The following is a 22450-nucleotide window of genomic DNA, read 5'->3' as shown; positions in this document are numbered from 1 at the left end:
CAGGCTTGCCCGCTGTCATCACCACCTGCCTTGCCCTTGGTACCCGCCGTATGGCCAAGAAGAACGCTATTGTCAGAAGCCTGCCCTCTGTGGAGACCCTGGGCTGCACCTCTGTCATCTGCTCCGACAAAACCGGCACCCTCACCACCAACCAGATGTGTGTGACCAAGGTGAGTTTTCCTTGAATTAAAAAGTGTCTGAACTTTACATAACGACACCTGACCATTTCCTGCTCTACAGATGTTCGTTGTCAAGAACGTCGATGGCAGCCATGTTGAGCTTGATGCCTTCGATATCTCTGGCTCCAAGTACACCCCCGAGGGCGAGGTGTAAGTCAACCATTCCAAAAGCAAAACGCTTCTACTAATTTCTCCATAGAATCATCTCTAATTTCCTTTCAATCCTTCTTGTGCAGTTCCCAGGGTGGCGCAAAGACCAACTGCAGCGCCTATGATGGCCTTGTTGAGCTCTCCACCATCTGCGCCCTGTGTAACGACTCCTCTCTAGACTACAACGAGGTAGAGTCTACTACTAAACCTTACCTGACGCTGACCTGTTGAGCCACATCACCGACTTATGTGCCCCCACTCCTGCAGTCTAAGAAGATTTATGAGAAGGTTGGTGAGGCGACTGAGACCGCCCTTTGCTGCCTGGTTGAGAAGATGAACGTGTTCAACACCAACGTGAAGAACCTGTCCAGAATTGAAAGAGCCAATGCTTGCTGCTCTGTAAGATAACTCTTCTTTTATAATCAGTTTTCTTATAATTGATACCTAAGGCTTAATACTCAGGTTATGTTGTCAGACGGTCAGTTTTGGACACTTGACTCGGACAGACATACCTTGTTGGTCCGAGAAACACCAACAAATCTTGTGGGAGTACCTCAGTATAGAGTGGTCTCTTTCCCCCCAAATACCCAAACCAAGGGTCACATGAAGGCGCTTGGCACCAAATTCTGGGCCCTCATACACAAGACTCCTGAAGGAACCCCCATCCTGCCTTCAACCCAACATTGCCACCCCATACACACACACACACTTAACATATGTTCAATGCACTAAAAAAACAATTATTACATTATTTCGGTCGAAACCATCTTTTTAAAACACATGTAAAAACCTGTTAGGTTTTTGACTTTAAAAAAAAATAGAACGAACATATCTAGAACATATATGCACATACCTCCCAAGTATGTAGTTTTACAAACAAGTGCCAAAATATTCAATATCAAATGGCCAGAATATGAATTTAAACCTGTTATTATTCGCTTAATAATGATTGTAAATGTTTGTAAAGAAGAGATTAGCTGGCACACATAGTATTATCATCATTGGGTAATCTGAATCATAATAAAAAATTATTATTATGATTATATATTATAAGTGCATCTCCTGGGGGTTAAGTCTACCTGTCTTTAAAAATTAGTGGAGCCTCTGTTTCTAGCTTTAATCTAGGGTCTTTGAACGCACTGCAGTTATGAACAATGAGATGCAAAAGTAAAGCTTGTACATCAATTTTTCTTATAATGCCACAAATAGATTAATTGTATTTTGACCTTTTTTTTTATCCCCTCATCCAAAATGCTGGTGCTGTGTGTGAATGCTTAAAGGTGAGCTTTGATGGCGTTATGAAATCTTTGTTAGGTGAAGTGTTCCAAGTTGTTTTGCCTCTATCCAAGTGATACGAACATTTTTGGCATTTTTGATAGAGGGGTGTAGGTACTCTTCAACATCTTAAATATAGATTTAAGCAACCTTATTATTGAACTTAATGGCTATATTATTTTAGTTCAAACCCCAACCGAGTCATACCAAAGACTATAAAAATGGGACCCATTACCTTACTGCTTGGCACTCAGCATCACGGGTTGGAATTGGGGTTTAAATCATCAAAATGATTCCTGGGCGCGGCCACCGTTGCTGCTCACTGTTCCCCTCACCTCCCACGGGGTGAACAAGTGGATGGGTCAAATACAGAGGTTAATTTCGACACATCCAATGTGTGTGTGACAATCATTGGTACTTATATCAACATTTAGTTTTTTTTACAACTTACGTAGTCAAATGGCATAAAAAAGTATTCAAACTTTACAAAAGTCCTGTGCTTGGGGCTACAGTAAAACATCCCCACTTAGCCCTCCACTCTGCATCACTTTTGGTGTCTTTAAACTGCACCCCGGTTTTTGACCGTGTATCTACTGGCCTGTCTTTGTTCCAACAGGTTGTTAAGCAGCTGATGAGGAAGAACTTCACCCTTGAGTTCTCCCGTGACAGGAAATCCATGTCCGTGTACTGCACTCCCACCAAGGGTGACGGTGGTGCCAAGATGTTTGTGAAGGTTTGACCCGCTTCTCTTACACACTTGCTTTTGCTACCTCAGCAAATGATTTTAATCGACTTACCTCCACAGGGCGCCCCCGAGGGTGTGATTGAAAGGTGCGCCTACGTTCGCGTGGGCGCCACCCGCGTCCCCCTGACTAACGCCATCAGGGAGAAGATCATGGCCGTCATCAGGGACTGGGGTACCGGCCGCGACACTCTGCGTTGTCTGGCTTTGGCCACCCGCGACACCCCTCTGAAGCCAGAGGAGATGGTCCTGGAGGACTCCACCAAGTTTGGAGATTACGAGGTGAGCGCTTCACCTTCAATGCCTTCAATGTGGTGCGACTGTGACCTTTTACGCCTCCCTCTCTTCTCAGACTGACCTGACCTTTGTTGGCTGCGTGGGCATGCTGGATCCCCCTCGTAAGGAGGTGTCTATGTCCATCGAGTTGTGCAGAGATGCCGGAATCCGTGTCATTATGATCACTGGTTAGTATTATGTGTTAGAAGTGGATCCCCTCTGTAGGTACCAGTATATGTATGCAATATGGTGGAACCTATTTTCATGAAATTAGTTCTTCAACAAAGTTTGTGAATTAAAAAGTTTGTATATTGAAGCAAATTTCTCCAGAAACAATGTAAACATGAATAATAGGCTCGAGCCTTGACAAAAATCCATACTTTAGTAAATGTTTGTACACGTTGAACACAATATAAGTCGTTATATAGTACTCTGTATCTAACAAACATAACAAGGTTGATGGATCCATGTTCTATTTAATAACAATACCAAAACAACAACTAGCTGAACATGTCGTCCTTATTGCTGGAATGTTACTGACGTCATGTTCGGCTCACGTCCTGCCCAATGAATACTGGTGGAGGGCAAGCAAGCTCAGTTCTTCAATCAATCAATATGTTTATTTATATAGCCCTAAATCTGTTCTTGATGGGTAATAGGCACTATTTAGCTTTTCTCGAAGACAAAAGGCCCTATACTTGTGTTGTTTTCGGCTGTACAAACCGTTCAAATCTCGTAAAGAGGAAACGTTTCTTTAGAGTTCCTTGACAGGTTAATAAAAGGGGCGGTAAAGTACAAGATTTTATGAATTGACAACGAGAAAAGCATGCACCTCACACTCCATTCCAGGGGAGCAGAGTCAAATAATGCATGAGTTTGCAGTGATCACTTCTTAAAGGTTTGTTTGTTATACTTTTAACGGTTATCATCTCCCATTAATGTATCATCTTGATATTATTTGTATTTCTTAAACACATTCGAGGGTTTTGTAAACCACCAACTCTGCGAGTCTTAATAAAAGAAAGCAAATGTTAGCGAAACCTAAAAGAGATAAGCTTTCACCAAAGGCAACTATCAATAAATGAATCTTTCAACAAATACACAATGTTGACATCTATCATTAAATTTTGATAAACACAGGAAAAACACGCTACTCGTAAACGGCGCATGCAACAGCAACAAACATCAGTAGATGTAAAGTTAAATCATGAAATGCAACCTTACCCGGGAAAAAACAATGCATACCTATTCTAAAGAGTCTTGATACCAATTTCCTTGACCCAGCCACACACAAAGAAGTTGTAGATCTCCATCCATCCATTTTCTACAGCTTGTCCAGTCTCCCGTTGTAAATGTCCACTCTTATCCAATCCAAATCCACTTGTTGAGGGGGAAGGCAGTGTTGACGACGCTGTGGATACTTCCTGAATATTTTAAACTACATACTGCTTGTCCATTGCTTTCTTGGGACTAATATTGCTGGGTTACATATGACGTCACGTCCGCTTTGCTTCGTCACGGTATAATTCACATGATGGTCAACAAGTTTGAATGCAGTGTGAATGCAAGTAAGAGACGTGTTAGTAAATGAAGAGTTTGAGCTTTGCTGTGCTGTTCCAATAGTTCAAATAGCGAGGTGGGAAACATCTTTTAATAGAGTCCCGACAAAAGTGGTTCATAAACCGATTAAAAAAGTCAGAGAAATTTTACAAGTGCATTGAGGGAAATGGCTCTCAAAAATGTCACTTTCATCATCTTGTGGAATACAGTCGTACCATGCTCGTGTCTGCAGCGATACCTTAGTCAAAGGTTTGTTTTAACACTTGATTTGTTTGTGAAACTTTCTGTGATGCAATTGAGTTTATTCTTTACTCTATAGGTAGTGTTTGAGAGCAGAACTAAGCGTAAAGAAAGGTCAAGAGATTGCATTAGTTTGTTTGGGTTCTTTTAGGTTGTGTTTTAGTTGCTACGCCTAAATATAGCTACAAAGCCTTGATTGTGGACATAAAATGACATCATTTTAAGTCCAAGTGATAAAAATATTGTGATCGTTGGTCCAATCTCATTGTTGATTTTTATAACCGAAACTAAAAGCTTAGTTGTTGAGCAGGATAGTCAAGTGCTTTATTCAACACATCACAGCTTCTTTGATGGTATATGTTAGCATGAAAAAAAAAAAATCCTTAATAGTGTTAATAAACTGGATGAAGAAATCTCTCGTAGGCTCAATAGCATACAGAATCTTGATACAGCTAAATATTGTTGGAAAGTAAACATGGCTGAACAAGGAAATCTATAGCTAAATATATAAGACAAAATATGAACTTCAGACCGTAAAAACAACCGCAGACATGAATTGTAAATGAGACGAATATTCGTAGCAGGAAATCAACTGCAAAAACTAAACTTTTTCTTATTGTCGTCACAATCACAGCAGCACGGCACTCGTTATGTCAATCAAATACATTACTTGGCGATACAGGAATACATCCAACATTGTGTTTCACTGATTAAAGCCTACGTCAGAAGTAAAGACATGATGTGCCACTATTCTTTTCTTCTTTAAATCCTTGCAAATGTCAAGGAAATGCGGTCGAGGCGAGCATTAACGTCTAGTTCGATGATCATAAAGAATTTTTCAAATCCACTCCATCCCATTTTGAATATGTATTAGTGATCGCTTATATATTTACCTCTAAACTTTTCAAAATATGCCTAGACTTGCACTGGTGCAGGTAAATAAACAGTTGCCTAACGGGGCTCCAGACCACCATCTGAACCCCGGAAGTGCCTCTAGGTCAAGTGATTGCAACCTGGCAATTGAGCTAGCAAAACGAGAAAAATGTGGTAAAAGGGATACAAAAAACACTTGAAGTACACAACAAAAGCACTGCTGAGCTGATTGAATGAGCACGGGAGAGCGATCAGCCCGCCCACAATGGTTGTGCTGCCGGGCACCAAATGGCTTCACCGTGAGGTGGATGAAGCGTTTGCGCACGGAGACAAAGTTCCTGCACCAAAGCTTGTTTTTTTTCCTGCCTGTGCTTCGTACAAAACAACAATGAGGGGTTCGTTAATAGAGGTTTTACTGTATCATGATATTGGTTGCTGGCCAAGGCAAAGTATTGCAGTATCACCGTATTGTGGAGTCCTTAAATCTATTCCCTCTGCAGGTGACAACAAGGGAACAGCCATCGCCATCTGCCGCCGTATTGGCATCTTCAAGGAGGACGAGGACGTCAGCGACAAGGCCTACACCGGACGTGAGTTTGACGATCTGCCCACCCACGAGCAGGCCGAGGCTGTCCGCAGAGCTTGCTGCTTCGCCCGCGTGGAGCCATCCCACAAGTCCAAGATCGTTGAGTACCTGCAGGGTAACGATGACATTACTGCCATGGTGAGAACGTCAAACACAGGCGATGATGATGAAAATGATGACGAACGGCCACTTGACTCGTCATTTGCCTTCCTGCCACCTGCAGACCGGTGATGGTGTGAACGATGCCCCCGCCTTGAAGAAGGCCGAGATCGGCATCGCCATGGGCTCTGGCACTGCCGTTGCCAAGTCTGCCTCTGAGATGGTCCTGGCTGACGACAACTTCTCCTCCATTGTGGCTGCCGTTGAGGAGGGCAGAGCTATCTACAACAACATGAAGCAGTTCATCCGCTACCTCATCTCCTCCAACGTCGGTGAGGTCGTCTGGTAAGGGAAGCCGACAATTTTCATTTTCCACGGCTTGCGGTTGTGTGACCCGTTCTTGTCCTGCTCAGTATCTTCTTGACCGCCGCTCTGGGCCTGCCCGAGGCTCTGATCCCCGTGCAGCTGCTGTGGGTCAACCTGGTGACTGATGGTCTGCCTGCCACCGCTCTGGGCTTCAACCCCCCGGATCTGGACATTATGGGCAAGCCCCCACGTTCCCCCAAGGAGCCCCTGATCTCTGGCTGGCTCTTCTTCAGATACATGGCCATTGGTGGTATGTAGCTTGTAGATCTCCTTGTGGGATCTTGTTCAGTTTTACACCCACTCTGTGTCTTTTCACAGGATACGTCGGTGCTGCCACCGTTGGTGGAGCTGCCTGGTGGTTCCTGTACGACAGCACCGGTCCACAGGTCACCTACCACCAGCTGGTAGGTGTTGTCTCTGGGCCATGCTGCAGTCTCACTTTCTCCGACACCCATTTAACCGAAACCTCTCCTCCTCCCTTTAGTCCCACTTCATGCAGTGCCACGATGAAAACGAGGACTTCACCGGCGTGGAATGCGAAATCTTTGAGGCGTCTCCCCCCATGACCATGGCTCTGTCCGTGTTGGTCACCATTGAGATGTGCAACGCCCTTAACAGGTACTACAACAAATACAGCATGGGTGAAAATCAGGACTATTCAACCCACGGCCGAGTTCGGTTCAAAACTTGGGAGACAAACATTTTTGCAGCAATTGGCAGATCCTTGCATTGATATATTCACATCGCTAACAAACAGAACCCTTAGGTCTAAATTTGTGATTTAAACAACTGTGGTGTTCATCAAGGTACTTTTTTAAGTCCTCCCATTTTAGGCAATTCAGCCGTCATTGGTTCAACTTCTTTAGTTATACTAGTGGTGTTCCTTCAGGTTCCATTTTAGGTCCTTTATATGTCATCATTTGGGCTATTCAACTGGTGGCCTGTGAATTCAGTTAAAAAAAAACCTGTGTGATAGTCAAATGTTTGCAGCAGATTCTTAAAAACACTAAAGGTGATGTTTGACTAGCTTTTTTGCAAAAGGTCCTTAGAAACAACAGAACGCTTCTGTAACAAAATCAATAGGCCAAAATCAAGTGTATACCGTAGAGGACGCTGGTTCTTCGGAATATACAAAATAAAACTAATAGTGAAGGGAGGCAGGCTCCCCTGGTCATTAGCTTCCTGGAAATGTGGCCCCAAAAAACTATTTAACCAAATACGTTTCCATATGGGAACTGCACCGGACTATATGCCGCAGAAATAATATACCGGTACAACATATTTTGTACATTTTTATTTACATACTCCAATTGTTTCCAAACATTATCTGTCACACTGTAGTAAAACGGCTAATCAAACAAAACAGAAGACTTTGTCATGGACCCTCTAGCTGGGGAAGCTAGCTCCCCAATCAGCTAAACAGACTCAATAACTCCACAATGATTGTTTTGGTGAATTTACAAAATTGAAACAATACAAAAAAGAATGCCATTGTAAGTTAATAATACAAACACAAATTCTAGTAAACGTGCTAGCATATTTGCTAATGCAAACGGAAATGTTTCTTATTTACATTTCAATAGCATATACAATAATTTTGTAAACACTCCTACAGACATCACACATGGGACTTTTTTTTTAAGAATGAGTTGTTTTAGTTATATTGTAAAACTAACAAATGTTGCTTGGAGTGATAAATGACGAATCCTTTCGAGCAGAAACGTGATTGGTGGATATTTCCTGTTCATAGAACGAAACAGGAAATACATTTTCAAGCCACAGCACCGGCAGTGAGCGAACTCTTCCAAAAGCTGCCACCACAGCACAAACAATAACACACGTTTTCGGTGTCTGTGTTGTATGAAAACTATTTGTTGAATACAAAACATTATGGCCCTCTAGTGAAGAAAAATCCATTAATTAGCTGCACCCTTGTATAAGTGGCAGGGTTCAAAGCGTGGGGAAAACGTAGCGGCTTATTCTTATACTCAGTACGGTAGTTGAATATCCATCCATTTTCTACCGCTTGACCATTTTTGGGGTCGCGGGGGGGTCGCTAGAGCCTATCTCACCTGCATTCGGGCGGAAGGCAGGGTACACCCTGGACAAGACGCCCTCTCATCACAGGGCCAACGCAGACAACATTCACACTCACATTCACACAATTTAGTGTTGCCAATCAACCAATCCCCAGGCATGTCTTTAGATTATGTAGTTGAATATGTCGACTGTAAATAAATTACACATAAGAGCGCTGATTTTTATTTTTTTTCTCCTTCAAGCTTGTCTGAGAACCAGTCCCTGATCCGCATGCCACCGTGGAGCAACTTCTGGCTGCTCGCCGCCATGTCCCTGTCCATGTCCCTGCACTTTATGATCATCTATGTTGACCCTCTGCCCGTAAGTCCACGCATGAAGAGACTGTAGACCTGCCCAATGCAGCCATCACCTGTTGTAAACTGGCACCGTATAAATGAAGGACTTATTACCGCGGTCCAGCACTCACTTCCCCTCTACCCCCTCCAGATGATCTTCAAGTTGACCCATCTGTCTGTGGAACAGTGGATGGTTGTGCTCAAACTCTCCTTCCCCGTCATCCTGATTGACGAGGTGTTGAAGTTTGCCGCCCGTAACTACGTTGAGAGTAAGTACTCTTGCACTTCTGCTCTTTCTAATGAACCGTATCCCCTGTTGTTAATATGATCACCAATAATGGGAAGTTTCACCTTCATTTTGTATCATTACCTTTCACATCGTTGACTCGCCATTCGTTATTACATTAACCCTTCTTTGTTGATTTCCAGACTAATTCAGTCCTCCAAGTCCGTTTAGCCTGTAACTAAATCAAGGTATTATACATCTTAAAGCACTACTTTCTGCCAGTAAATGTCATTTGTTTGCACGTTTTATTGTCATTTCCTCCCACTTGTCCTCATGCACATCCATGGTGCATGTCATGAATTGCAGGTTTATGGTTATAGTTTGTCCTCTTTGCTGCTTTTTGTACTTTTGTATGTATGTTGGAGCCCTTGCGATTTTTTTATTTGTATTTTTTTTTGCATTACCGGTGTCACATGACCTTCGGTGGTGAGTTCCTCCTCTGAGTTACAGGTGTCAGCATTTGCATGATAGCTTATTTAGTAGCAAAGCTTGCTCAACAGCATTGTGTCAGTCATGGTAAATGGGTTATACTTATATAGCGCTTTTCTACCTTCAAGGTTCTCCAAGCGCTTTGACACTATTTCCACATTCACCCATTAACACACACACATTCTCACACTGATGGCGGTAGCTGCCATGCAAGGCGCTAACCACGTAAAGTGTAAAGTGTCTTGTTCAAGGACACAATGGACGTGACAAGGTTGGTAGAAGGTGGGGATCGAACCAGGAACCCTCAGGTTGCTGGCACGGCCACTCTCCCAACAGCGCCATGCCATATTTGGCATATTCAGCTGTATTAATAATAAATATTTGTAACCACTGTATTTTTCATGATTAAATCTTAATTTGGTTCATTTAAATAATCACATTAGAACAAAAAGATGATTTATTTACATGTTGTATGTTTGCAGGAGGTTTTAGGTTGCTTGCTTTCATTAGACTGGAACTTTTTTGCCCTGCTTGCCTCAGTTTTTTGGGAATCCAAAAAACATTTGTAAAGCTATTTCAAGTCCTCGTCCAACTGTTTTACCCTTCCGTCGCCAAATTCTAACTGATATTTTTATCCCCTCTTTGGTAGGTCCAGAGGCTAAATAGAGATGTAGAAGAAGGAGATCTTAAAAGGGTTGGCTAGAAATAGGCGAAGAAGAGAGAGAGAGAGAAAGAAAGAGAGAGAGAGAGGAGCAACACAACCTATTGAACCAACCAACAGAGGAGAGAAGATAAAACACAGGGAAATGTGCAAAAAACGACAAAATGTGTTAAAAAAATCTATTTAAAAAAAAATTGCTATCTATATAAGGAAGGAGACTAACATTTTTAAAAAGAAATGTGGGAACATCCCTGCAAATTATTTAAGATTTTATTCTAAGAAAATAAAATATGTATTAAAAGTGATGTTTTTTTTTTTTTTTTGTTAAACTTGGATATTCTCAGCTGTTGTGTTTTTGTGTCCTCTGTCTATTTTCCTATGATTGACTTTCCAGTTAATTACTTTTAATTGTAGTCATTACTGTCTTGTGCAGCCTTCCTGCTTTATCTTAGTGTAGGCTTGCATTAAGGACGTAACTGAAAGGGCAGAAAAAAAGAAGGCAACATCCATCCAGCTGCCAGGACTCCTCCATATATTTATAGGCAGTGCCAGTCAGTGGTCTCTTGGCAGACGTTGGGCATGTCCACGCAGTCTCAACACTTTTGGTCTTATATATTGTTTACGAGATGAAATGAAATAAAATGATGATGACAAATTTGTATTAGTGAGTATACTTTATTGATTTAATCACTTGCGTTGGAATAACCCATTTACAGGACATCCAAGCTAGGTCATTGCTTGCTTTAACAGGCCAAATTAGAGCTGTGTTCGGAATGGTATGTTCACTTCCTTCATTTGCTTCTCATAGTCCTCATCAAACGCTCCTGCCTGCTCAGGTGTAAAGTGATTTTTCCAATCACCAACTATTCCTGTTGCGGACATAAGAAAACTGTTAAACACTTTAAAGCAATAAAACAAAGTTTAGTTCCAGTATGTAAATAAGGTAATGGACAAAGTCAAAATATTATATGAATAACGTAATTTTCTAAGAACAAATGTTTAAGTGTGTCAAATTCCCACATGAACCAAAATGCAACAACTGTGGGCTTTCTTTACGAACCTAGAAATTGGGTTGTAACAATCAAAGATTTGTTTGAAATACGGAAACAGTCTAATAAGGGTTGATTTCCAAAAGTGTAATAAAACACAAAGAATGTATTTGCTGATTGAACTAGCATGAATAATAGTGTTGGTGTGTGAAAAACACTGAATTATTTAATGTCTGTGTGTTAACATAATAAAATTATTCATCTTATCTTGTAAATTACGATTATACTCATATTTTTGTAACTAAATTCTAAAATTCTAAATATTATATATAAAATATTTTAATATGTATATAGTAAATATCATATACATAAATATACTGTATCTATATATCAGGGGTGTGGGAAAAAAATCGATTCGAATTTGAATCGCGATTCTCACGTTGTACGATTCAGAATCGATTCTCATTTTTAAAATATAGATTTTTTTTTTAACTTTTTATTTAATTTTAAATTTTTTTTAATCAATCCAACAACAAAATACACAGCAATACCATAACAATGCAATCCAATTCCAAAACGTAACCTGACCCAGCAATACTGAAATAAACAGAGCAATTGAAAGGAGACACAAACACAACACAGAACAAACTAAAAGTAGTGAAACAAAAATGAATATTATCAAAAAGAGTGTCAATATTAGTTATAATTTCAGCATAGCAGCGATTAAAAATCCCTCATTGACATTTTCATTAGACATTTATAAAAATTAAAAAAAAGAACAATAGTGTCACAGTGGCTTACACTTGCATCGCATCTCATAAGCTTGACAACACACTGTGTCCAATGTTTTCACAAAGATAAAATAAGTCCTATTTTTGGTTCGTTTAATAGTCAAAACAAATTTACATTATTGCAATCAGTTGATAAAACATTGTCCTTTACAATTATAAAAGGTTTTTACAAAAATATACTACTCTGCTTGCATGTCAGCAGACTGGGGTAGATCCTGCTGAAATCCTATGTATTGAATGAATACAGAATCCTTTTAAATCGGGAAAAAATCGTTTTTGAATCGAGAATTGTGTTGAATTGAAAAAAAAAAATCGATTTTGAATCGAATCGTGACCCCAAGAATCGATATTGAATCGAATCGTGAGACACCCAAAGATTTGCAGCCCTACTATATATGTATGTAAACGTGTGTATATGTATATACATGTTTGTATACATAATATATGTATATATATATGTATGTAATCACAAATACCGTATATATATGTGTGTATGTGTATATGTATGTATGTGTGTGTGTGTATATATATATATATATATATATATATATATATATATAAATATATATATGTATATATATATATATATACATGTATATATATACATATATATATATATGTATATATATATATATATATATATATGTATATATGTATATATATATATATACACATTTGTCTTTTATACATTTGGTTTGTGTAATTGTAAAAGTTGTTGTCTTTTGTTCATCTGTTTTGTGTAATTTGTTTTGTTTTTTCTTAATTTTTGTTTGTGAAATTAGTTGCATGTTAATTAGTTTTGTTTAATATGTTTGTCTATTATATATTTGGTTTGTGTAATTATAAAATTGATTTGAGCTGTGTTAATTTGTTTGTAATGGTAAATTGTTTAGTCATTTGTCCAAATGGTTCGTGTAATTTTTGTCTTTTGTTCGTTCAGTGTGTTATTCTAAGTTGTTTTGTCATTTGTCCAAATGGTTTGTGTAATTTTTGTCTTTTGTTCGTTCAGTGTGTTATTCTAAGTTGTTTTGTCTTTTGTCCAATTGGTTTCTGTAATTTTTGTCTTTTCTTCGTTCAGTGTGTAATAATAAGTTGTTTTGTCTTTTGTTAATTTGTTTCTTTTGACGTTGTGCTGTTTTGCTCTTCCAGGCCACCGTAGGGTTTTGATGAATGGTAAATAAAAAATGTGTTTAGAATTGTACCTTTTCTCATAAAGGTATAGCGGGAATGGTCAAAAACTGGCTCTGGAATGAAACTGTAGTTGACCATCGGGTTCGTCCTCATGTTCTTGAAGGACGTCAGCTCCACAATACGACTGATGACATCGTCAGAAAGCGACAAGTCCAGGTACTTCATGATGCGCTCTATTTCACGTCGAGGATTCTAGGCATAAACATGGTTGAACAAATGTGTGTGTACAATGAATGCTTCTATTTCACTTATAAAGCATGCAACCCCTTAAAGAGGAACATTATCACAATTTCAACAGGGTTGAAACCAATAAAAATCAGTTCCGAGTGGCTTATTTAATTTTTCAAAGTTTTTTTCAAAATTTTACCCATAATGGAATATCTCGAAAAAAGGCTTTAAAGTGCCTGATTTTCGCTATCTGTGAAGCCACCGTCCATTTCCCTGTGATGTCATCCAGTGATGCCAATACAAACAAACATGGCTGATAGCAGAGCAAGATATAGCGACATAAGCTCGGATTCAGACTCGGATTTCAGCGGCTTAAGCGATTAAACAGATTACGCATGTATTGAAACGGATGGTTGGAGTATGGAGGCAGATAGCGAATACGAAATTGAAGAAGAAACTGAAGCTACTGAGCGAATAGCTATTGACGCTATTTGGCCATGTCTGCTTTAACATCGCCGGTAAAATGTGCAGACCAAACGATTGGGACTTTCGCATCTTGTGACACTTGAGCAACTTAAAACCATCGATTGGTAAGTGTTTGTTTGGCATTAAATGTGGGTGGAGGGAAACGCTGGATGCAAATATAGCTACAAATGTATATACAGCTAGCCTAAATAGCATGTTAGCATCGATTAGCTGGCAGTCATGCCGCGACCAAATATGTCTGATTAGCACATAAGTCAATAACATCAACGGAACTCACCTTTGTGATTTCGTTGACTTTATCGTTGGAAATGCATCCGCAGGATATCCATACATCTCTGTGCCATGTCTGTCTTAGCATCGCCGGTAAAATGTGCAGATCAAACGATCGGGACTTTCGCATCTTGTGACACAGGAGCAACTTAAATCCGTCGATTGGTAATTGTTTGTTATGCATTAAATGTGGATGGAGGGAAAGGCTGGCTGCAAATATAGCTACAAACGTACATACAGCTAGCATAAATAGGATGTTAGCATCGATTAGCATGCCGTGCTAATCGATGCACCCTCTACGTAAATCAACTTGAATCCGCCCCTGATCGTGTTGTTACACCCTCCGACAACACACCGATGAGGCATGATGTCTCCAAGGTACGGAGAACAGTCGAAAAAACGGAAAATAACCGAGCTGATTTGACTCGATGTTTCTAATGTGTTTGAGAAATTGGCGGATTGACTACCTAGGTGACGTCACGTTGTGACGTCATCGCTCCGAGAGCAAATAATAGAAAGGCTTTTAATTCGCCAAAATTCACCCATTTAGAGTTCGGAAATCGGTTAAAAAAATATATGGTCTTTTTTCTGCAACATCAAGGTATACATTGACGCTTACATAGGTCTGGTGATAATGTTCCCCTTTAAATGCACCTCACCTCGTTCATGTCTTCATAGAAGAGGAAAAGGATGTTCTTGTTTTCTCGCTCCTTCCAGTAGCCTTTGACATGATCATACCAGGAGCCCCATGGCACTGCAGGAACAACAGCCAGGTCATTTCGACAATCTAATATTGGACGTTCCTGATGCTCAAACCTATATCTATTGGGGAAAATGTACAGGTCAGCCACAATCACACATAGAAAGAAAGTAGCAGAAACGGTGGTGCTTGCAAAGCCAAATATTTTTGAGACGGTACTAAATCTACCTACCCTGTCCACGCATGAACTTTTGAATGTAGCCTTCCCAGGGTCCAGGCTCAGGGTGGGTGAGATTCATGTGATTAAAGTGGAAGTAGCTCACCAGGTTGTCCTTAGCATTACGAGCCACATAGATGACCTTCATACACACATCATATAATAAATACCTGGTTGTTAGTCCTCATCCCTTCCATCAACTTACTTTGCACTTGTTTTCCCAAAAGCCCTTTGGAATGAGATGAAACTGCAAATGTGTCTTAATGACTCTTGGAGGGTCCATTGTCGCCAGCAGGTCAAGACCTGAGGATTTACAGCAAGTAGTGAGTTCACTGCACAAAACAGGAATGATCCTGCATGGTTCTGATGTGTGTCTCTGGTCTTGTCATCCTCGTCCGGACAGATGGGCGGCACGGCAGTGCGGCTGGATCAAAAGAGATGTCGGAAACGCTTTACTGAACCAAAAAGTTGCTTTATTACGAGCGAGCGTCATTATACAGGACTGCAGTTCCTGGAGGAGGTCAGGTCAAGAAACTGAGGCACTTCTAACTTGGAGAAGCCAAACCATCAGTTTTTATATTCCATCTTCCTGTCTCTGTGTGTGTGTGTGCAAAGTCAGGAGAGCGCATCCTGACCATAAAAGGAAAAGTTTGTGTGTAAGTGTCTGAAAAACGACTGTTCTAAGTCATCATTTAAATGTTGGGGTTGAGCTTAATATGTAGTCTCTTCTCAAGGATAGGGCTATCACTTTTGCATTCCAAAGTCCCAATTAGAGCCTCTTTCCTACGAGAAGTGATCCAATCCACCTGCGAATGTCAAACTAAGGGGCCTTATCTTAATATATGCTCAAACTGAAATACCATTATTTAATTAATCTTGGTGGTTTGCTTTCTCCAAGATGAATATAAACATTCCATCCATCCATCCATCCATCCATTATCTACCGCTTATTCCCTTTGGGGTCGCGGAGGGAGCTGGTGCCTAGCTCAGCTACAATCGGGCAGAAGGAGGAGTACACCCTGGACATCGCAGGGCCAACACAGATAGACAGACAACATTTACACTCCCATTCACACACTAGGGCCCATTTACCATATGCAAAACATAATATGATTTAATTCATTTACTTCAGTCCACACACCTGACGGGATGCCGACGCGAGCGAAATTCTCAAGGAAAGGCGTTCGGATCGGTATTGGGGCTCTTTTGCAGATCTCAAGATTGCCGTTGTGTAGAAGCAGATCCACTATCTCCAGGGTCCATGTGGTCCCTTAATCACAAAACACCAGTCATGTGAAGGCAAAAGGAAGGAGCGAGCACCACCAATAGTGTCACTAAGCCTGTTTTTGGGGGCTTCTTCTTAAAAAATGGACAACAAATCCAGTGAAAGGTTTCCCTGTGTTTCTACAGTGTGTTGTTATTTCTGAAATATAAAAGACACTGAACCTGTTCTCAAAAATGGCAATAAAAAAAATATTCTGATCTGATCTGAGTCTGAAAAGAGCCCAGTATTTGTACACAAATGCAATTTTGTTGTTAGAGTGTCATCAAGGAAATCTTTGAAATAGTTGACTCAAATGCATGTCATTTATTTTCACAAAAGGCAAGGTACACCCTGGACAAGTCACTACCACATCGCAGGGCCAACACAGATAGACAGACAGCATTTATATATATATATATATATATATATATATATATATATATATATATAGTGACAAGCGTTAAAAAATGGATGGATAAATAAATACATACATATAGTAGAGAAGGTATTCATATGGCCCCAGTCCTGGGTGGATGTCACATGAGAATAATGGAATGCTGAAAATAATGGAAAGTGGCACACTACATAGCAACTGACGCTGTTGTCAAAGTTGGAATTGTGATATAACGCATTTTAAGATATTAGACACCCTAGTGCTGTTTGGCTGCTAAAGGTGATAGTGCACCCAACCAATTCGTCACATTTCATGTGTCAGGTAAACCACAATGAATGGGGTCATATGAATCCCCTTCTTACTGTATGTTAGTGCTGTTGAATGATTTAATGAGTTAATTTAGATTAATTCAAAAAATATTTGGACTTAAACGCTATTTTATCGTCAAAATGTTATACAGGAAACATTTAAACAATGTTTTACTTAAATATATGTCATTTATTCGCTCAAAACTTGGTAACGCTTTTATCCAAAGTACCATCAGGGCCTATTATGAAGTAAATTTTGCACATGAGCACCACAGTCAAAGTCTTCTCGCTCTTCTTGGCTGACATTAACCTGGCCACTGACCCTTGAAAAAGTAGGCTGTGGTTACCACACCATCAAAAAACCTTACCTGCTTTGGGGTAGGTGGCAATGAGGAGGTCCGACGGATCAGGACAGAAAGCAGAGACGGCATCATAATTTTTGGCAATGTGGTCCGCAAGAAGAACTCCTTGGATTGGAATGAGGACAGAGCGAGGAATGATTTCATGGTTCTCTGACATAACTGCTGTGTATTAAATGGTAAAGAGACTAAATGGTAAAGAGGCTGGATGTTCTATTTAATTAACCTGTACACATCTGAACTCAAACCATTTGGTTCAGTTTAAAACCAGTTCATAACAAGAGGTGGGTGGAATCTTTAAACTCCACCCCGCCCCCAAGCCATGTAGTGTGGTGATGTGTCCTGTCAGAGACACCAGGGGCCGTATTTATCAAGCTTCTTAGAATTACTCCTAAAAAGTCTGCTAAGAGTTGACTTACAGTATGAGTAAAGAAATTCTTCGCTGAAAGCTGCACTTAAAAGTTAGTTATCAAACGTCTTACTCACACTTCCAGCGAAGTGCAGGACTGAATCTTAAGTGTCACACTCAGAGCTGAATTACGACATAACTATGTGCTGTAAACGGAATTTTATCTGACGTCATTTCTTTGTCCATAGAAATGACCAATTACGGAAAGGAATCTCTTGTCTACGAATAAAGAAATATCTTAGAAATATTTAAGTGGACAATGGGAGTGTATATTTTGACAATAAACTACAAAATAATTCAAAACAAACAAACAATATTTTGTAGTCCGCATCGAACACTACTTGCGTGTTGATGCTGTGGTACCTCTTCCTATTAACAAACACACTCTCGTCCACACTTGGAGCAATGATCCTTACATGTGTACCATCGATTGCCCTGACCACTCCAGGGAGGCCAGCTACCTGCATGAATGCAGTTTGCTTCTGCTGAATTATCCTGGGTGTAGTTGGAAAGTCAATGAAACGGTTGACGAGGTGAGGAGCAGTAAGGGCCATTATTGTTTCCATAACAATTCTTATTACTGATGGTTGTGATGGCCCCAAATCATCAGCGTTACACTGTTACATTTTCCCAGTGGCGAGATATCAAAGCATTGTGATGACCTTTAGTTCTGCTGTGAAAGCTATGCTGCGTGATGTTGCTGATGAGATGACGCCCCTTATTAAATCTGTGACAAAAATAATACCCGGTCTGTCTGAACGTTACCGTTTGATCAGCTGCTCGTCTTGATCAGGCAAGCTGCCATGTACTGCTTGCCTGTGTATCGGTTGGGGACATCTCTGCGCTGCTGATCCGCCTCCCCTTGAGATGGTTTCCTGGTGGCTCCGCTGTGAACGGGACTCTCGCTGCTGTGTTGGATCCGCTTTGGACTGGACTCTCGCGACTGTGTTGGATCCAATATGGATTTAACTTTCACAGTATCATGTTAGACCCGCTCGACATCCATTGCTTTCGTCCTCTCCAAGGTTCTCATAGTCATCATTGTCACCGACGTCCCACTGGGTCATCATTGTCACCGACGTCCCACTGGGTGTGAGTTTTCCTTGCCCTTATGTGGGCCTACCGAGGATGTGGTAGTGGTTTGTGTTGTGGTTTGTGCAGCCCTTTGAGACACTAGTGATTTAGGGCTATATAAGTAAACATTGATTGATTGATTGATTGATCGTCGTTCGCGCACGTCTCTCTCGCCTCAGTGCCATCCCCGCGGGCAACTCCTTACAACTTAGGACATCTCTGAAGGTCTCCTAAATATCATGGAATGATTCTTAGACTTAAGAAAGTTGATAAATAGCTTTTATTCTTAAGTTTGAGAGTAGGACTAAATGTTGCAAATTCTCAGGACTTAAAGGGGAACATTATCACCAGACCTATGTAAGCGTCAATATATACCTTGATGTTGCAGAAAAATGACCATATGTTTTTTTTAACCGATTTCCAAACTCTAAAAGGGTGAATTTGGCGATTTAAACGCCTTTCAATTGATAGCCTGTCGGAGCGATGACCTTTCACCCTTGACGTCACATCATGAAGCAATCCGCCATTTTCTCAATCTTATTACACGCACCAAGTCAAATCAGCTCTGTTATTTTCCGTTTTTTCGACTGTTTTCCCGTACCCTGGAGACATAATGCCTTGTCGGTGTGTTGTCGGAGGGTGTAACAACACGAACAGAGACTGATTCAAGTTGCACCAGTGGCCAAAAGATGCGAAAGTCCCTCGTTTGTTCCGCACACTTTACCGACGACAGCTATGCTACGACAGAGATGGCAAGAATGTGTGGATATCCTGCGACACTCAAAGCAGATGCATTTCCAACGATAAAGTCAACAAAATCTGCAATATTGTAAAATAGACCACCACTGAATCTGCCTGAGTGCGTGAGCTATACAGGGACAACAGACCTCGGGAGCACGGCAAGTCTCCCGCAGACGAGCGAGGTAAACACCCTGGATGTCTTGGCTAAGACGTGATTAATGCCACTTCCTTTTCTGTCTCATTTTGTCCACCAAACTTATAACGTTATGCATGAATGCACAAAGGTGAGTTTTGTTGATGTTATTGACTTATGTGGAGTGTGTTAATCAAACATATATGGTCACGGCATGATTGCAAGCTAATCGATGCTAACATGCTGTTTAGGCTAGCTGTATTTACATATTGCATCATTATGCCTCATTTGTAGCTATACTTGCATCCAGCCTTTTCCTTCACCTACATTTAATGCCAAACAAACACATACCAATCGTTGGTTAGAAGGCGATCGCCAAATTCGTCCGCGCTTCCTCCCGTGCCGCTGTTTGTCGTGATATGGCTCAATAGCTTTCAGTTTCTTCTTCAATTTCGTTTTCGCTACCTGCCTCCACACTCCAACCATCCGTTTCAATACATGCGTAATCTGTTGAATCGCTTACGCCGCTGAAATCCGAGTCTGATTCCGAGCTTCTATCGCTGTGCCTTTCTGTGCTACCCGCCATATTAGTTTGTGGTGGTTTCACGCTGTGACGTCACAGGATAATGGACGGGTGGATATACCGATTGTGAAAATCAGTCACTTTGAAGCCGTTTTTTGGGATATTGCGTGATGGGTAAAATTTTGAGAAAAACTTCGAAAAATAAAATAAGTCACTGGGAACTGATTTTTACTGGTTTTAACCCTTCAGAAATTGTGATAATGTTCCCCTTTAAGTGTAAAATGGCACTATAAGAGGTTTGATAAATACGGCCCCAGATCATCAGGGCTGTCAAAATTAACGTGTTAATCAAGTGTTTAATCACAAAAATTTACCGCATTAATCATGTACACATTTTGATTAATCATGCAATTCATTTACACCAACCAAAACAACAGGCATCTCGCACCACAGAATACTCTGTGACACCACACTCTGAAGTGGAAGCATGTAAATAAGAGCTGATGTCATAAAAAACGGTCAAAAAGCGGCTTGACGATGGTCTGTGTGGAGGTTTCCCTCCTCAGGGTTCCTTGGACCACCAAGCACTGACATAACAGTTCAGTTCAGGGTTACAACACTGTTTTATTTTTTAATAAAGTCTTCCTTTTGTTGTGCTTTTCAGCAAGTGTCTTTGCCCGTCTTTCTCGCTCGTGCTCGTGCTCCACTATCCAACCACTTCTCCTTCCCGACTGCTGCCTTTAACAGAGCGACAGGTGATTAGACAAACTCTTTCAGCTGTGTCATCCACTCACCTGCCGCCAATCTCTAAGCCGGTCCTGCCACACTCCGCTTCGCTGTAGGTGCTCAGGCCACGCCCACCACATACCTCCACCGCCAGACTCAGGCCGGGACGCCGTCCGGCCGCGCCTACCCCCACCCTAGATACCAATGGGTGATCTGCGCGTTGGCATCCTTCATGCAGTGGAGCCACTGGATGGGGTTTGTTGTCCGAGCAGAGGCTGAATGAGCGCCCCAGGAGGTAGTATCGGAGGGCCCGACCCCCCATATGATGGCGAGGCACTTCCTCTCCACTGTGCTGTACCTGGTCTCCCTTTCGGACAGCTTACGGCTGATGTAGAGGATGGGTCGGTCGACACCCTCCACCTGCTGGGACAAAACCGCTCCCAGATCTCTGCCCGAAGCGTCAGCCTGCAGACAAAACGGGAGAGAAAAATCAGGCATGTGTAGGACCGGCTCCTTGCAGAGGGCCTTCTTAACCCTCTTAAACGCCTGCTGGCACTGCTCCGTCCACTGGACCAGATCTGGGGCACCCTTTCGGGTGAGGTCAGTTATTGGGCTGGTCAGGTCCGCAAACCGGAGGATAAACCTCCGGTAGTAACCCGCCAGACCCAAAAACTGCCTCACCTCTTTTTTCGTCTTGGGGGTTGGGCAGGCCGCAATTGCCGCTGTTTTATCTACCTGCGGCGCACCTGCCCTTCTCCCAAGTGGTACCCCAGATACTGTACTTTCCTACGGCCAACTGCACACTTCGCCGGATTGGCGGTGAGCCCTGCCTGCCTCAGTGACTCGAGCACTGCCCCCACCCGCTGCATGTGTTGTTCCCAGCCGCTACTCTGGATGATGACATCATCCAGGTAAGCGGCCGTGTATGCAGCATGGGGTCGCAGCACCCGGTCCATGAGGCGCTGGAACGTGGCGGGCGCACCGAACAAGCCAAACGGAAGTGTTACAAATTGGTACAAACCATCCGGAGTGGAAAAGGCCGTTTTTTCCTTGGACTCTGGTGACAAGGGAATCTGCCAGTTAGCCCTTGGTTAAATCCAGTGTCATGAAAAAAACGAGCAGTGCCCAGCCGATCCAGCGTCAAAACGTGATACTTCATTCACCTTGCGATAATCCACACAGACCCATCCTTCTTCCCTACCAGAACTACTGTATGGGGCTGCACCACGCACTGTGGGATTCTTCTATTACCCCCAATTCCAGCATGGATTTTAAATTCCTCCCAAACTATTTTGCGTTTGTGTTCAGGGAGCCAGTATGGCCGAGATCGCACCGTAACCCCCGGGCTGGTCTCAATATGATGCTAGATGAGATCCGTGCGACCGGGCCGAGGGGAGAACACATCAGAGAAGCGCCGCTGCAGCTTAGCAACATCCGCTTTCTGCGCTAACATGATCTGGTCATCACAGGGGAGTGGAGAGGGGGGGACAGAGCGCGGGATCTCTGGTTCCCGTTTGGCAGTGTCGGATGGCCCCGCCCCGCCACTGAGAACTGCGCGGATACTCCCCTTTCCCACGGTTCATGAAAGCACCCCTACGCATTGTGTCAGT

At 41.9% G+C, this 22450-nt stretch overlaps 2 protein-coding genes and 1 long non-coding RNA gene across 4 annotated transcripts in view; 2 read left to right on the top strand and 1 right to left on the bottom strand.

Moving 5' to 3' along the window:
• Positions 1 to 10756, top strand: part of atp2a1l (ATPase sarcoplasmic/endoplasmic reticulum Ca2+ transporting 1, like) — a 17053-nt gene extending 6297 nt beyond the window's left edge. Inside the window, exons 9-23 of the mRNA XM_061909467.1 lie at positions 4 to 170; positions 241 to 329; positions 416 to 518; positions 597 to 728; positions 2221 to 2337; positions 2410 to 2628; positions 2699 to 2810; positions 5796 to 6019; positions 6105 to 6325; positions 6394 to 6596; positions 6665 to 6750; positions 6831 to 6964; positions 8629 to 8746; positions 8873 to 8990; positions 10086 to 10756. Of these exons, the coding sequence (XP_061765451.1) occupies positions 4 to 170; positions 241 to 329; positions 416 to 518; positions 597 to 728; positions 2221 to 2337; positions 2410 to 2628; positions 2699 to 2810; positions 5796 to 6019; positions 6105 to 6325; positions 6394 to 6596; positions 6665 to 6750; positions 6831 to 6964; positions 8629 to 8746; positions 8873 to 8990; positions 10086 to 10102 (2060 nt within the window). The 3' untranslated portion in view covers positions 10103 to 10756. The remainder of the gene's footprint in view (positions 1 to 3; positions 171 to 240; positions 330 to 415; positions 519 to 596; positions 729 to 2220; positions 2338 to 2409; positions 2629 to 2698; positions 2811 to 5795; positions 6020 to 6104; positions 6326 to 6393; positions 6597 to 6664; positions 6751 to 6830; positions 6965 to 8628; positions 8747 to 8872; positions 8991 to 10085) is intronic.
• On the bottom strand, positions 10096 to 17608 carry LOC133558241 (sulfotransferase 1B1-like). Of its 2 annotated transcripts, XM_061909468.1 has the most exons (7): positions 17244 to 17585; positions 16051 to 16179; positions 15115 to 15212; positions 14925 to 15051; positions 14652 to 14746; positions 13080 to 13260; positions 10096 to 10966 (listed from the first exon to the last, which is right to left on the bottom strand). In XM_061909468.1, exons 1-7 carry the CDS (start codon positions 17392 to 17394, stop codon positions 10854 to 10856), a joined length of 894 nt encoding a protein of 297 aa, XP_061765452.1. In that variant the 5' UTR covers positions 17395 to 17585; the 3' UTR covers positions 10096 to 10853. The 2 variants fall into 2 exon arrangements, with proteins under 2 accessions (XP_061765452.1, XP_061765454.1); XM_061909470.1 differs by lacking the exon at positions 16051 to 16179 and having other exon boundaries at positions 17244 to 17608.
• LOC133558243 (uncharacterized) lies at positions 12894 to 15562 on the top strand. Its single transcript, XR_009807919.1, has 4 exons — positions 12894 to 13224; positions 14710 to 14834; positions 15137 to 15232; positions 15313 to 15562. It is a non-coding gene; the product is annotated as an uncharacterized LOC133558243 (long non-coding RNA).
• Positions 17609 to 22450: the final 4842 nt, after the last annotated feature.

The sequence above is a fragment of the Nerophis ophidion genome, linkage group LG08, assembly GCF_033978795.1.
Source record: "Nerophis ophidion isolate RoL-2023_Sa linkage group LG08, RoL_Noph_v1.0, whole genome shotgun sequence".
In the NCBI taxonomy this organism is placed as follows: domain Eukaryota; kingdom Metazoa; phylum Chordata; class Actinopteri; order Syngnathiformes; family Syngnathidae; genus Nerophis; species Nerophis ophidion.
This window is presented reverse-complemented; position numbering and strand designations above follow the sequence as displayed.

What these genes read in the sequence shown, in the direction of transcription:
- LOC133558241 (XM_061909468.1), bottom strand. Translation starts at nt 17,394, where the DNA reads ATGTCAGAGAACCATGAAATCATTCCTCGCTCTGTCCTCATTCCAATC. An exon ending in TCGCGTCGGCATCCCGTCAG is followed by an intron (nt 15,213 to 16,050) that starts GTGTGTGGACTG and finishes GTAAATCCTCAG; the next exon opens with GTCTTGACCTGCTGGCGACA. An exon ending in TTTGGGAAAACAAGTGCAAA is followed by an intron (nt 15,052 to 15,114) that starts GTAAGTTGATGG and finishes GTGTGTATGAAG; the next exon opens with GTCATCTATGTGGCTCGTAA.